Raw genomic sequence first — 16,347 nt, 5'->3', positions numbered from 1 at the left:
CAGTGAAGAAGAAGACTCGATTCCAAACGCTCCCAATCAGTGTTGATCTGATGACCCCTGGTGTGTTGTTACCCGGCGACGATCCAATACTCATTTCGATATATGCGAAACAATTCAAGGACGATTCGGTTTGAAAGTGACAATTTGATTTGGGGTTTGACACAGTGAAATTACGATTTGATTCAAAACGCTATGGCTCAGTTTCAGGGGGTTTATTTGTCATTGTTTTGCATACATTTGCATGAACTGATGAACTCGTCAGGGTTATAAATATACCATTTCCTTCTCAGACATCCCTCTCCAATAAAATATGATTCAATGCATATTTTGATGAATTTTAAACAGGATTTGGTTGAGTCCGATTTGCTATACTCACATCTTTTAAATGAAAAACAAATTTTCCGATTTTAGTCAGGTTTTGTTCATCTGTCAACTATTGCTAAAAATCTGTCCAATTCCAAAAATCATTGACAGAAAAAAATGTTTGGATATGATGATTGAGCTAATAGATGTCAGAAAAAAATAATCTGAACTCTGTAACTACGACGGGTGACCGTGATTCAAGCAAAATGGAGGTGACTACCAAGGTACAACCTGAGGAGGTGGTGCTACCACACCCTCATTGTGATCTGAAAACCAAGATGAAAGAGATCGATTCAATCACCATTAAAAGTCCATGTTTCTCTTCTATTGACCGAAGAAATATGCTCAAATGTCTTTCCCGAATGAGTAATATCTTTATATTTTCCATGCCGTGACTGACTCGCAGTCAGCCCACCTCCCAGGTTGTTCCTGTCAGTTGCTCAAATTGTCTGGAATAGGGTCTATGACCCTAATCAGGAGAAATGATAAAAGATGGCTGTACATTTACCTCAATTTTCTCAAATCCGAGACAGAACTACTTTCAAGGTGTTTAAATTCTATTCATTTGTGACCTATTTGCTCTCTCGTCACATGGTTTCATCCTCAAATATTTTTCAGTGACATTTTCTCATTGAGTGGTCAACTGGTTACCACGTCACAAAAAATGACTGTGTTCTTTTTCTTTCGTTTGGTCTTTTTTTTAAATAAAATGAAACCAATGTTATCGTGAAGTAACAGGACAGTGTGGTGTAAAGTGAAACAGCGACACCTCCATCCCACAGAGACTCATGAACAAAAAAATGCCCAAGGTACTTGCTCAGTTCAAATCACATCTCATCTGGGAGGACATGATGTCCGAACAGACTATAAAATCCAATTGTTTCTGACGCAGTCTAATATGCTACCTTCTTGGCAGCTCACACTTGGAAATTACCTGAGCTGTTATGCTCGGAAAGTAGATTCCTTCCATACAGAGAAATGGTGAAAAGATGAATCATACTTTCTGTTTAACATGGACAAAGACATATAAGAAAATGTGATGATTGTGTTTGTTTCTTTTCATCGTGTTCCCCCTTGGCTTCTAAATGAAAACTGGCAATAGTAATGAGCGCACGCAGGTGGCGGCAGCAGTACGGGTGCGTATTCCACTGGTGAAGATGGCATCTGGGTTAGAAGATTGAATCCTCATCTATGAGGCAATCATATAAACACATTTTCCTCTCTTCTCAATAAGTAGTGCTCAGTGCTGAAGGTTATACAGCTTTCTCTTGCTCTCTCTCTCCCCTTGCTACCTACTCCACCCACCACTCATTGTTGCCTTGATCGCATCTGCTTGTGTAGCGCTGTCCCACACGTCCTCGTGATGGTGGATAGATGAGAAACTATTTGCCCAACCTGTAAAATGTGCTGGAATTCAGCATATGCTTTGAAAACATTCTGTCACTGTAATTCTGCTGACGACGCCAGTACAAGTTTCAGTACAATACAATACATATTGATTAATATAGCGCTTTAACAACAGCTGAAGCTGTAACAAGGCGCTTAACATGGGCTGGTATCATATACAGGAAATAAAGCAGTCATAAAGATAGTAAAAAGCATGAGGCGGTAAAACCAAGATCAAGTCGGAATCATGCAGAGTCAAATGCCAAAGAGTCCAAGTCCAAGTCGGTCAGAAGACCGTCGGAAAGGTTGTAGGCCTATCTAGAACAGAAATATAAAGATCTTCTCTCAGAGGGAGACCCAACGGACAAGACCCGATCCCCTCTGAGCCGCCGTTTAGGCGTCGGAAAGGTGTGTAGAGGTGTATGAGCTCAGAGAGGTCATTTAAAGATTAGAACACAAATATAAAGATCTTGAAAAGAACTCTAAACTGTATAGGGATCATTCCGTAGAATGGGACCAGCAACGGACAAGACCCGATCCTCTCTGAGCCTCCATTTAGTTTTTGGCACATCTAATAATGTCTGGTCAGCAACCCTAAGGCGTCGGAAAGGTGTGTAGAGGTGGATGAGCTCGAACAGGTCAAGATTTAAAGATTTGAAGTTTTTGAAAAGAACTCTAGAGTGTATAGAGAGGCAGCGAAGGGATGCCAGAGTAGGAGTTATGTGCTCCCTCTTACGAGTACCAGTCAAGACTGGTACTTAGACACAAAAACACACCTCACTATTTTATTGCTCCGGCAAACTGAGAAACTAAATGGCTTGTTTCACACTGTATGCTTTGCTATTGAGTGAAAATGGGAAGAGACCGCCACGCTCTCTCCCCCATCCTCATCAAGATGCATTAAACAAGAGATGAAATGATGGAGAAATGGCAAAGGAAGAAAAAAAGCGGCATAGACCAAAATGATTTCAACTAGCAGAGTGACAGATGATGGGTATCAGCCTTGGGGATGAGCAAAAGAGGAATTAGATGCATGTAGCCTCATCAATTGCAACCAGAAAGAGCTTTCATAATCATTAGCGCTCCATGTCATCCTTCATGTCTCGAGGAACGTGGCTTAAATGGCAGTGAAGCACCCACTGCTTGAAAAATAATGTTGTCAGAGCATCAACGCAGAGATGCAAGGACATTATTTCTGTTCACGCAGTGAGTCTTCTTAATTGTTGTTGGTATTGAGTCACCAACAGGTTTTTAGGATTTACGCCTCACCTCGATTGATCATGATGAATTTCAAACCCAGTGGAGTGTTCAATGTAATCTGTTCTGAAACTCAATTCACATGGTTATCAAATCAGGTCTCCTTCATTGTCGTGAATTTAAATTAAACCCTATCCCCCCCCCCCCAAAAATATATATATACAGTAAAGTCTCGTTATATCGATATCAGATATATCGATAGTCCCGGTTATATCGATACTATTTCTATGCACGCACGGAGAAAATTACATGCAAACAGGGTTGGATATATCGATAGTCCCGGTTATATCGATATTTTTCGGACTCCCTTGAATATCGATATAACGAGACTTTACTGTATATGGGTGCCTTTAGATTTAAGTCTTTGCCTTGAAGGATTATTATGACACTGTGTCAGAGATGTTTGTCCGCACGCTGTGAACAAAGACTCGAACACAGGAAGATTATCTTTTACTGTCATTCATGACCGACGCCCAACTTCTGCAGCCCTCTGTCAAGCTATTTATTGAGAATATATGCAAATTTAAGTGATAAATGAGTAAAACTTCTTGATTTGAATACCACACCGCTGGACGTCCCAAGCACCAACATCCATAAAACAACAGAACATAGACATTTTTATTTGTTGTGCTTCCCATGAATTGATAGATTTGTAACCTGGCTGATGAGTTATTCCTGTGTTTACCAAGTCTTAAATTAGTCCAAGGCCAGATCTCCAACATGAAGATGACAGGCTGTGTCTGTTCACCTCAGGTTGACCCCAGGTTTTCTGTGCTTCCATTGTGGGCCTTGTGTTTGGCGGCTAAGTAACCTTGAAACTTTTAATGATAACTTCTATTCTGTCTGTTCTCTATCACAATTAAATGGGGTCATGGTTCAAACCAGCATGGGTTCTTTTCATGGCATAACATGGTTCCATTTGCAGATGATGTGGTCTGGTCATACTTTTCCTGGGTTCTTCCTTGAGCTTTCTCAGTACCTACAACGCTCGAATATGGTTGCTTTTTCAGCACCCTTTCAAGGATCTTTAATATCACAATTTGTGCACCATTTTGTTAAAGGCCTATTGAACAAATGTCACGGCGGATAGCGTGTACACACCGAAACGATCAGTAATGATCATGTATTTTGAGGAGTGGACGGATTATCGCGTGGTATTACCCTAAAACATCTGCCTAAGCGTTATTTGGCACTCGCTGCTTCTCGTCACGTCCCTCTCTGCGCATGCAACATTCCTGGCAGATGATCAGTGACCATTGTGAGACATGTTTCATATTTTACATGTCAAATGACTCTTTTAGGTGGATGCCGTCACTCTTGAGGCGATTATAAAATCAAAGTTAAAGTATCTCTTGACGAGGGGGAGCACATGTCATGTGAATGAGTGTAAATAGCAACTTTGCTAGTTTGACAAATCCATCATCGCCCCCCCCCCTTTGTTCCACGTTTGCTGATTTTGTATTTCTTGCGGAGTGTGCCGATCAAGCGCTGGTCAGACCTCTAGCAATGTTTTCCCTCCCACGAGGGGCATCATTTGCCTTTTGTCCAAGTTATAAAGTGCTATATAAATCAATATGTATGTTTTGTATTGTATTTTGTACAGCCACCCCAATTTCAAGCTCAGTTAACTCCAGACCCATATACAGTAAAGTCTCGTTATATCGATATCGGATATATCGATAGTCCCGGTTATATCGATACTATTTCTATGCACGCACGGAGAAAATTACATGCAAACAGGGTCGGATATATCGATAGTCCCGGTTATATCGATATTTTTTCGGACTCCCTTGAATATCGATACAACGAGACTTTATTGTAACTTAGGAATTAACTATCTTTTTCTGCTAACAGAAGTGAATCTAAGGTTTCTAACAATGTATTGAATGTTGATATAGTCCTAAAACTCAATATTCTGTGGGTCCTGCAGTTTGAGTGAAAATGACAAAAACCCTGGCACTAGAGGGGACACATTTTTACACATCATCCGGCAGTGAATGAGTTAATTGGTGAGTTTCCAAGGATTCGATTAATTGTTATTGTCATAACAATCTATTTTTTCCATGCCCCATGTCAGCCTAGGAAGTCCTCCAACTTGTGAAAATAAAAAGAACAACAAAATAAGCTAAAGTGTTATAAGATGATGCCTATTCATAGATAAAATGTGTGCAACAATGCAAAACACCAAAGATGTGTTTGCAATCAAATGAAAATGCTAGAGGTTCGAGGTCTTAAAAAATACCCATGTGCAATACTACTTTTAGATCAATCGTGCTAAATAATCGTGATGTTTTTTTTTTGTCTCCCATCATTCCTCAGCCCCACATTCAAGTGTTAATACACCATTTAAATAATTTACACGACAAGTAGAATCTCGCTTTAGTGGTACTTGTTCTCCACTTTGAGAACCGCTGACAAGAGTACAAAGCTATTTAGAGAATAATTGGTTGATATGTCGATGCAACACATTGTAGCAATGGATTCGAGCATGTGGATAACTTATGCTGGAGTCCATCCCAGCATGCAGTTTGTGAAAAGCCGATGGATTTCCAATTTTCCAACATTTACTGTCCTACAATTTGCATTCGTTTGGAGTACAGGGGAGCTCCGGGAGGAAAAGTCGCACGGCCAATGGGTGAACTTGCGAAGATAACAAAAGTGCTTGACTCTCATTCGTTAATGCACTGAGCAACGACGATATTTTGATTGACAATGTCACGAAGGTATTTATCCATCAAGATGTTGATCATTGAATTTACCATTCCTGAATTTATTGGGGAATTGAAAATATGATGTCGAGCGCCATTCCCGAATTTATTCGGGTTTTGTGTTTTTCATGCTTGGTTGCCGATAAAGCACTGGCCATGGCCTCTGGCATTGTTCCTTCTTTTCCACAGGGGGCAGCATTTCCCTTTTTCCCCCTGTTAGCGCTTTGTTCCAGCTTCAGCTGTTGATATCTAAACCAATATGTATGTATTGCATTGTATTTTGTACAGCCGCCTTCATTTCAAGCTCATATAACTCCAGACCCATATCATTTAGGAATTAACTATTTTTCTTCTGATTAAGAGATTCTAAGGTTTCTAACGCTGTATTGAATGTTTATGTAGTCTTAAAACTCAATATTCTACGGTTACTGTAATTCAAGTGACAATGACAAAAACCCTGCCACTGGAGTGGACACATTTTTGCACGTATGGCGGTAAATGAGTTAAAATTCTGATAACTGATCAGAAAAAAAAATCAAAATTCCCACGGTATGGCAGTTAACTTAACCTTTAACCCCCTATAGCCTGATGACACGATAAGATGTCCACTGAAGCAACCACTGTCCCTTAAAGGGTTCATCATGGGATTGGGACAGTCAAGTAGGGAAGAAATGAAAATAACTTAGACAGATGGACAAATGAGTGTTCCTAATGTTTATGTGCTCCATTCATGTCTCAATAGTATTTCAAAGGAAGATATTTGCGTCTGTTGTCGTATTTCCAGGTGTTAGATGTTATTGGTGAGAGTACTTTAGGTTCCCCTCGGATGAACCTAGGTGTTTTGTTTTCTCTTCGTCTGCTGTGACATCACCATGTAATGCGACACGACAATGCCAACAAGTTTGGACTATCCAAAATCTTTACCTGCTTCCAGAACATCACCCGCCACACTAAAATAATAATACCAGAGGCTATTTATGCCAACCCTCTTAGTTTCTTGAGCTGTTGCTGGAACAGGAGGACGGTAAACTCCCACTGTACGCCGTTTGTGCGTGGGAGTGCATACGCTTCCATAAAATACACTCATTTGGTTTGAGACATGTTTTTTCGTGGCAAAGTAATTTCTTACAAAAATTCCAATCACTCTATAGTTTCTCATTCGTATCGAGACTTGCACCTAAGACTTAATTAGGAGGAGCTGTTAAGCAGTTCTCAAGCTCCTCTGACATCTTAATTAGATCTAAATGACATTTCGGTTGGCTCGCAAATGAGTACACCCATACAATAAACTCGAAGGATTCTGACATCTGAGATAAGGAAACGATGATGACATTTTCATCGAATTTGTTCCTTATACCTTTCAAGACTATCGTGCGGTTTCCTGTGCGAGACGTATTATGAGGCGGATTTGATTAACACGATGCTCTTTCCATTCCGTCTCTCGGAGTCTGTTGCTCCATCTCCTCGCCTCCGTCCCATTGGGATGCGGGACCAAGCGCAGTTCCCTAATTACCCTGCCATGTCAACTTGGCATCACGTGTCTCGTATCAACTCCTTAATCGAATTCAGAGCGTATATTATCATGACAATGGAGTATACCGACTATGCTAATGTCGAGCTAGGCGGCGCCAACGGAGGTAAAGTGAGAATGGAATCGCTAGCAGATTGATGGCTGATTAGATCCGTTTCCCATCGTACCAGGTGTTCTTCTACTTGTGCTGCAGTGGATTGTCATTGGATTTAAATCAGTAATCGAGGCTAAACTGTATTTGCACAAATAATAAGAAGGCCAACTGCATCAGTTACTGCTCGATTATGAGAGAGAGAATAATGGTGTATTAATTGTTTGCTGGTATCTTACCATTTGTATTCAATGCACCTTGAACAAACAAAAATGAGTATTGTGACTGGAGGGTTGCGTTGCTAAGGTGTTGTTGGCTACCAATCTCAAGGTCGAGGGTACAATCCTGACCTTCTCAAATTGGATCGACATGTCCTTGAGCATGACAGTGAACCCTCGATTGCTCATGTTGTGTCCACGCTAGTCGAATGAAGAGACCGCATTTCGACATTTTACTAGTAGGTATGTCCTAGTGGTATGTAGCTAATGATGACAGCAGCAAAATGATTTGGAAAATTGAAAAAACTGTTTTGTCTGGCACTTTCCAGAAAACCAAATACACAAATTGGCAGAAATGTCATTGTATAACAGATAGTGACCCAAAACTGACAGTCAACACAAAAAAAGACTTCATTATGGGAAGGTCTTACTGGCCACGTCAATCACCGGATCTTAACCCAATAGAGCAGGGGTGATCAACCAGTCAGAGAATAAGAGGCAATTTTCTTTTACTATATGACTGCATACAGCCATAATCATGACACAAACACTCCACCCCACAGACACACACACTGATTTATTGTACTTTTATGATCCCAACAGAAATGGACTCCTCCAGTACCAAAACCACAGGCCTGTCATTTTCAACAATAAATATTGTGTGAACTGTAATATTGTGTGAACTGTAACTGTACACCACCAAGTCAATATAATTTGTATTTTCAGTTAATTAAAAAGTAAAATGTGGCTTCAAACAAAATGCGCTTTATCCTGCGGTGTTCAACACTTCTGCATGTAATTGCCATGAAATAAAAGCTGGACTTCTGAACCCAAATTCCTTCTGCATCCAAGGGGGAAAAAAAACAAACAAAGGAACCTTGCCCTTGCAGTACATTTGGAGGCGAGAATACATACTAACCATTTTTTTTCCCGTCCTCATGTGTTTGACGGAGGCGTATTTTTCTTCAGCGCATGACACACTCGTCAAATAACTGGCAGTCTGTTAAATGGCCGGCCGCTATTTGAGCACTTTTATCGTTGCGCTTGCTCATGCCAAAAGTCAGAAGTCAGTAGTTCGAAGCAAATGAGAATATTTGGCAAGTGTAATTATCTCTCGCAGTAGGCTTGATGCACACAACGGAGACCAAACCTTGACGATAGAGTAAAAGATTCCGATTTTCTAGGCAAATATTTATTCTCCAGATGAGTCGCTCCGAGTGTTTGTTGCTGGGCTCAGCTGTTCCCCCCTTTGACTTGAGAGCAGCCATTAGTGAGGGGGAGAAGGGACGCTGAAAATAAGCAGCGGAAACTCTGGAGAAACCCCGGGAGGCTGCAAACCAGATTACATCAGTGAGAGCCAGAGAGGGTACGCTAAATAGAAGCTTTGACTGAAGCCCCTTGTGAGGAACATTACCGGGGGGGAATAATAATAATAATACATTTTATTTGTAAGCGCCTTTCAAAACTCTCAACATACCAAACAGAACGTCTGTGTAAGCTCTGTCGTACAGGAGTGGTCCATCGATGAGAAGGTTTTCTTCAGCCGTCATCTGTACTTCTTTGCAGCTTCTTATCCAAGAGGCTTCGTCAGCAACTAAAATCTTTTGCTGGTAGTTTCGGCCCTATATATATATACAGTAAAGTCTCGTTATATCGACATCGGATATATCGATAGTCCCGGTTATATCGATACTATTTCTATGCACGCACGGAGAAAATTACATGCAAACAGGGTCGGATATATCGATAGTCCCGGTTATATCGATATTTTTCGGACTCCCTTGAATATCGATAAAGTCTCGTTATATCGATATCGGATATATCGATAGTCCCGGTTATATCGATACTATTTCTATGCACGCACGGAGAGAATTACATGCAAACAGGGTCGGATATATCGATAGTCCCGGTTATATCGATATTTTTTGGACTCCCTTGAATATCGATATAACGAGACTTTACTGTATATATATTCCTACTGTGCAGACGTGGCGGTGCCAGACTCTGCTATGATTGGTACCTGCTCTCAGGTTGGAGGGAGCATAGGACTACTCCCTGCGGTTACACAGACATATAATAAATGTAATCATATAATATACAGTAAATATGATAATTTGTCCAGTAGGAGTCTGTTTATCAAGACCCAGTCGGTATCTATCTTGTTCGCTGTGCAGCACCGTTTCTTGGTTCCCTTCAGCACCTTGTCCCATCCCTCGTCTACCTTTTTTGTTTTACCTAAATCTGTCAAAATAAAGCCGTAAATGCCTGACAACGAGCGCTACCTCCATTTACAGCCAACCCCCTCATCTACCTCCCTCACAAGGCCTCGGGGCCTGCTTCCACACCCCCCCCCCCCTGCTGCTTCCTTTCAGACTTGATTCGTTTTACTTAACCTTTACGGTTTGTCTTAGCATTTAATTTGCCTATAAAAAGCAATGCAATCATGTTGTTGTTTTTTATCCGTATTGGATGGATTATTTGTGTTTAACAAATCTCTCGTAAATGTAGTTGTATAATGGCATCATGTTTTGTTCCGTGTCGCCAAATTTCTGACACGTATGATTTGCATAAACTGTAAAGCATTCTTTCTGACAAGTTTATTGTCCTGGTGAATGTGATAGTCTTGAGTATTCTCTTTCCTGAAAGATATTTTGTTGGTTCACACCATCCATATATCCGTTTAGAATTCATTACAAACTAAATTGCTTACGAGTACACGCTATGTTGTCTTGTTTCTTTAGTGTCTGGATTTAACTGCGTTGTAAAATGGCAGGAGGCGCTTACGAGCCATCTTTTCTTTCCTCTGTTGTGCTTAAAGAAAATACAGTAAAGTCTCGTTATATCGATATTCAAGGGAGTCCGAAAAAATATCGATATAACCGGGACTATCGATATATCCGACCCTGTTTGCATGTAATTTTCTCCGTGCGTGCATAGAAATAGTATCGATATAACCGGGACTATCGATATATCCGATATCGATATAACGAGACTTTACTGTACGTCTCTTTTCTTGCCATAGTACCACGATCTGTGCATTGGATCGTCCCAGGTCAGCTTGCTCTCTTAAAGGACAACCGACAAAAAGGACAAAGAACAATAAGAAACCGGAAGTGGCCATTTTCAGAAGGTCCCGCCCCCTGGTTCGTGGTGTCACGCCAAGACGTCTTGCCTAGCTCGAGAATCAAAACAATGGCTTCAGATTCGGAGAAGATGCTTTCTTGTTACTCATCCAGTTATGAATATGTTTCAAATAGTTCTGAAGAGGAAAGCATACATGTTTGCAATCAATTAAAGAAGTTCTTCCTGGTCATTTTGACGTATCTGGGGGGCGGGGGGGGTGTAGCACCCAAAAAAGGCAGACGATGGCGACAAAGGTCCGTGGAAATGGGCTGATTTTTTGCCTTGGAATTTTTGTCAGCGAATATCAAATAGTTGCTTGGTGCCACACACAACGATTCACCATGTTGTGTGTTTTCCTTCTAATTTCGCCATCAACACAGATCAACACAAAGTTTTCACACCAAACAAAGTACCGCAAAATGCATTGACGTGATGAAAGGACTGCTCCAGTGAGTCATTTCTCAGTCAGGGGCGTTCCTTCCGTGACGTGACGTGAGGACTGGTCACCAACTCAAAAATAAGACTTCTGGAATATTCAGCACAAGTCTTAAAACGTAAAATATAGCTATATGCGGTGCAATCTTTGTAAAATACGCTCAGTAAAAGTCATTTGAAGGGATATTACAAATTATGGACACAACTTGTCCGGTGGCGTCGGTTGTCCTTTAATGTAGTGGACTTGTGGACTCCATCATTGATGTTGCATCGTAAGTGAACGGCAATTGATCTTTGTTCCACTCCCTCTTTATCACATGCCGAGAGAATCAATTCGCAGATGACAGGCCAAAGTGGGAGTGAATAAGGTTCTGCGGCGTTGGACTAATTAGTGTGTATTTGCGGCAGGTTCACAGAAGCGGATACCATCGTGATGGGGGATGTCACATACGGGGCGTGCTGCCTCGACGACTTTACCGCCCGGGCCTTGGGAGCTGACTTCATGGTGCACTATGGCCACAGTTGTCTTGGTGAGTCTTGTCTGTCTTTATTTTTAACTAAATCTGACTGTGATGTAATGAGGGTCTTTTTTTCTGAAAGTTTTGCGCTCCTCTTTTTGGTAATTGGAATTGTCCCACCGTTCAATGGTCCCCAGCCACTGGGCAGTTACTGGCAATGGTCCATGTGTCTTTGGAAATCAGTTGAATCTGAACTGTGCAATTGGTTGTCTCGGTCACCTGAAACAGTTGAGTTCAAAACAGCCATCTTTGGAGACCTTCTTTAAAGGACAACCGATACCATTTTTTTGTTTCCTAACTGACATCAAAAAAACGTTTTATAGTATCTAAAACACACATGCTGATATTTTTAGTCAAATGCAAAACACAAATAAAAATGACTTAGTGTCCCAAAACTGCCATAAAATGAGCTCAGAATTGGGGATATTCAGAAAGTCCCGCCCCTTGTTCGTGACGTCACGCCACGATACTCCTTCACAAAATTATTATAATTATGTATATATAATAATTCACCAAACCTTGGGTGAATGCTCATTGTGCTCAACATCCACAGCTACGAAACAAAACCCAGCATTCCGTTTATCTTCTATTGCTTCCCAACATACACTGATCAGCAATCAAATCCACAAAATTCATCAAAATGTTACAACGCCCATCACTGTCAATCAAATGTCACGACCCACAGGAAGGCCGGGTGCCGACCGAAAGGCGTATCGATCGACATGAACATAACATTGGTATCTGTTGCTCCGGTACGGCAAGTACATCGGACCTTTCGGAGACAAGACATGGCATTGACCCAGCGGATCAATAAGAAACATACTTTAAAGGTGTCCTCCGCCTTCTCTCGGACCTTCACCCTCCACCTGCCCGCCCGGCCGTCTTTTACCGGGCAGACGAGGAAACCCAAATCGATGGTTCTGCTCCATAGCTGCTTTTTCCAAATACCAGAAATAGTCTGCGGAATGTTAATGCGCTTCACTTGTGAGATGATACCTTTCCTGATGCAGGTAGGTGTATGTATACATTTAAAGGACAACCGACGTCTCCGGACAAGTTGTGTCCATAATTTGTAAAATGGCTTCAAATGACTTCTACTGAGCGTATTTTACAAAGATTCCACCGCATATAGCTATATTTTACGTTTTAAGACTCGTGCTGAATTTTCCGGAAGTCTTGTTTTTGAGTTGGTGACGAGTCCGTATGTGACGTCACTGAAGGAACGCCCCTGACCGAAAAAAAGACACATTGTAGCAGTCCTTCCATCACGTCAATGTATTTTTCTGTACTTGTTGGGTCTGAAAACCTCGTGTTGCAGCAAAAAGCCGCCAGAAGAGGGCGACGAAGCTCCATGGAAGGAATTTATCAGCCTGTGGAAACGGGCTGATTAATTTCTCAGAGGAGCTCGGACGCCATTTTCTGCCTCTTTTTAGGTGATACATTTCCCCCCAATGTTGCCTTAAAATGGCACGGACTAAATTCTTTAATCGATTGCAAACATGTATGCTTTCCTCTTCAGAAGTATTTGAATCATATTCATAACTGGATGTGTAACAAGAAAGCATATTCTCCGAATCTGAAGCCATTGTTTTGATTCTCCAGCAATGCAAGACGTCTTGGTGTGACGTCGCCAACTGGGTGGTGGGACTTTCTGAAAATGCCCAATTTGCAGCTCAATTTTTTTGCAGATTTTGGACACCAAGTCATTTTTATTGGTATTTTGCATTTGAATAAAAATATCATACTTGGGTATTTTAGATGCTATAAAACGTTTTTCTGATGTCAGTTAAAATACAAAAAAGTGCCGTCGGTTGTCCTTTAAGTGAAACATTAGTAAAACAGTCTTCTTGATTTGAATACCACGGCCCTGGACGTCCTAAGCACCAACACCCATAAACCAACAGAACATAGACATTTTAATTGGTTGTCCTTTCCATGAACTGATAGATTTGTAACCTGGCTAATGAGCTATTCCTGTGAAAGAGTTTATCAAGTCGTAAATTAGTCCAAGGCCAGATCTCCTACCTGGAGATGACAGGCTGTGTCTGTTCACCTCAGGTTGACCCCAGGTTTTCTGTGCTTCCATTGTGGGCCTTGTGTGCCACCAACTAAGCATAAACAGCATGAAACCTTTAAATAGGATAACTTTTATTCTGTCCTCTATCAAGGAGTCTCAGATGACCATTGCACATTTTCTGCAATGGTATCGCGTTGGATGGTATTTAGTTCTGTGCTCAGGCTGCATCATTCCAAAAATACTCACTCTGATACCGTGATTTGTTCTTTTGATTTTGGATGCTCTTTTGGGCTTTACGTCCAGGGTGTATACATGTGTTGATTTGTGTTTTTATTTTTGTCTTGACCTTTACAACCACGCCACCATGAGGACGTCACATGCGTCTCATGTCAGACACCTGTGAGGGATCAAAGGAGCCGATGAACCTCATAGGAACGGTCTTCCACTTTCATGTTGGCGTTGGTAGTTCTCCATTTTGTCTGATGCTGTCATTGTTTGTTGTTTCTCATCGTCAATCTCCACCAGCTATAGACCCAGATTAAAATAAAAACAAACTCAAAATCAGAATCAGAATAATAATAATATTAATAATAATAATAATAATAATATTAATAATAATACATTTTATTTTAAACGCCTTTCAAAGCTCTCAAGGACACTTTACAATCACAGATAGATAGATAGATAGATAGATAGATAGATAGATAGATAGATAGATAGATAGATAGATAGATAGATAGATAATAAAATACAATTATGAATAGAAACAAGAGATAGAGCGACACAGAAAAGGCAATTTTAAATATGTGGGGATTGAAATGGGATTTGAAGGTGGGAAGAGAATCGATGTTACGAATCTGGCAGCATTTCCCTTTTTCCATGTTAGCAGCTGTTGTTAAAGCGCTATATAAACCAATATGTATGCATTGCATTGTATTATGCACAGCAACCCTCATTTCAACCTCATATAACTCCAGATCCATATAATTTAGGAATTAACTCTTTTTTTTCCGACATAACCCCAGAAATGTTCGCATGTACCGATGTTCGTAACTTGATTGTTCGTAAGTCGAGGAGCATCTGTATAAGTGGATCAGAAAATCGATGGGTGGATAATGCCAGTAATTTTGCAGTACAAGCAATACACTGGCTGAGATTGGTGTCGGTTTGTTGTTTCCTCAGTTGATGTCCTCCAGTCTCATAAATCTCCTTCCTCATATTTTCAATAGCCTGCGCAATGCAATCAAGTTGGACAAAAAAAAAATCCTTCACCTCGGGTTCTCTTGTTCCTGCTGTTTTCCCTCTTTTTTTTTGGTCATGCAAAACTTTCTCACTTTGTTATTTGGATGATTTCCTTTCATCTTTGTTGTTCTTGTCAGTTGTCAGCATTCTGACAAATGATTGCATTGCTGTTGACACTTTTTGAAGAAGAAAAAGAAATATTTGTTTTACAATGGAGAAATTCGCACATACTTCTACGTAGCACTTCGTAGCAATAACACTTGAGTGTAGTTATTTTACTTCACTTGTTCCAAGAACACAAAACTGGAGGTCTGGTTGGTCCACGTTTTTTTTTTTTTTAATGCTCCAGGGCCTGCAGAACCGATTGTGAAGGCATACAGGTAGATTTCCGATCCTGCTAGCAAATGATGGCCGAAATGTGATTGGTTAAATGCTTAAATACCACAACACACATCTGGAAGCAGCACAACAAGGGAAAAGCAATGAAAGGAAGCTGAAAAAGGTTGGAATTATTTAAAAAGAATTCATGGACAAAATATAATTCACATTAGTCAGTCATTCAGAAATTTTTCGGCCCGCAGAGAAGGCCTTCCAGTCCCTGACGGCCCACCACTCGTCATCCGGTATGGCAACCACTGATTGAGAAGCAATGTCCGTTCACATCATCGGTCATATAATTAACTGCGTTCAACTTGAAAATTGCCCGATGAGGTCGTATTCAAGGGAGAAAAAAAATCAAGTTGAAGGTGAGGCGTTTTGGCAATTCCATAAAGTAATTAACGTGAACAGGCACACTTTATAGGCCCAATAACCGCAAGTCATAAGGTCAGTGAGTTCTCTCCATCCCATTGACCGCGTCTCTAATTGTAGCGTCTTCCAAGCTGGTTGCCATCCTCACTTCAGCGCAAATCGATTGTTTGCCCTTTACCTTTTGAGAGTGCCCATAAACAATTGACAGCTGCCTCAAGCTCCATTGTCAATGCGACTCCAGTTCTCCAATCACCCTCCCCCGCCACCCCACTTCCTGGATATAAAAGTCCTGGGATGCTCGTGCAAGATATCCCAATTCCCACTCCATCCCTTTTCCTGCTCCGATCAACAAAATCACCTGTATGGTCAAGTAAACGCCAACTTCCAAACATGCTCGGTTTCTTTATAAATCTTGTCTTCCTTCGTGTGGAAATGACTCACTACCCTCGCAAACAATTTTTCAACCCTTCGCTTGCCTTTCATCTCAAAATTGCTTGAAAAAGTGGTGCACATGCAGTTGAAATCTTTCTTGGATGAACATAACACCTTGGAGATCTTCCAGTCAGGTTTCCAGACGAAACGTTACGGGTTTCTCATGACATCCTCCTGGGCAATGACACTAGAGATTACATGTGTCTGGTTTTATTACATCTGACTGCAGTATTTGATACCGTGGATCACAGTATTCTACTGTCTCGTTTGCAGCAC

The 16,347-nt window shown here is 41.0% G+C and overlaps 1 protein-coding gene across 20 annotated transcripts in view; it reads left to right on the top strand.

Moving 5' to 3' along the window:
* Positions 1 to 16,347, top strand: part of dph1 (diphthamide biosynthesis 1) — a 145,284-nt gene that overhangs the window by 10,832 nt on the left and 118,105 nt on the right. For all 20 annotated transcript variants that reach the window (XR_016117125.1, XR_016117123.1, XR_016117111.1 and 17 more), the window contains exon 4: positions 11,521 to 11,642. Coding sequence is in view for 1 of the 20 variants with exons in the window: in XM_089013224.1 (XP_088869350.1) it covers positions 11,521 to 11,642 (122 nt within the window). In the remaining 19 variants the exon portion in view is untranslated. The remainder of the gene's footprint in view (positions 1 to 11,520; positions 11,643 to 16,347) is intronic.

The sequence above is a fragment of the Hippocampus bargibanti genome, linkage group LG14 (genome assembly GCF_051943395.1).
Source record: "Hippocampus bargibanti isolate YZ-2025 linkage group LG14, ASM5194339v1, whole genome shotgun sequence".
NCBI classification, from domain to species: Eukaryota; Metazoa; Chordata; class Actinopteri; order Syngnathiformes; family Syngnathidae; genus Hippocampus; species Hippocampus bargibanti.
The sequence above is the reverse complement of the archived record's forward strand: the minus strand, read 5'-3'. Positions and strand labels throughout refer to the sequence as shown.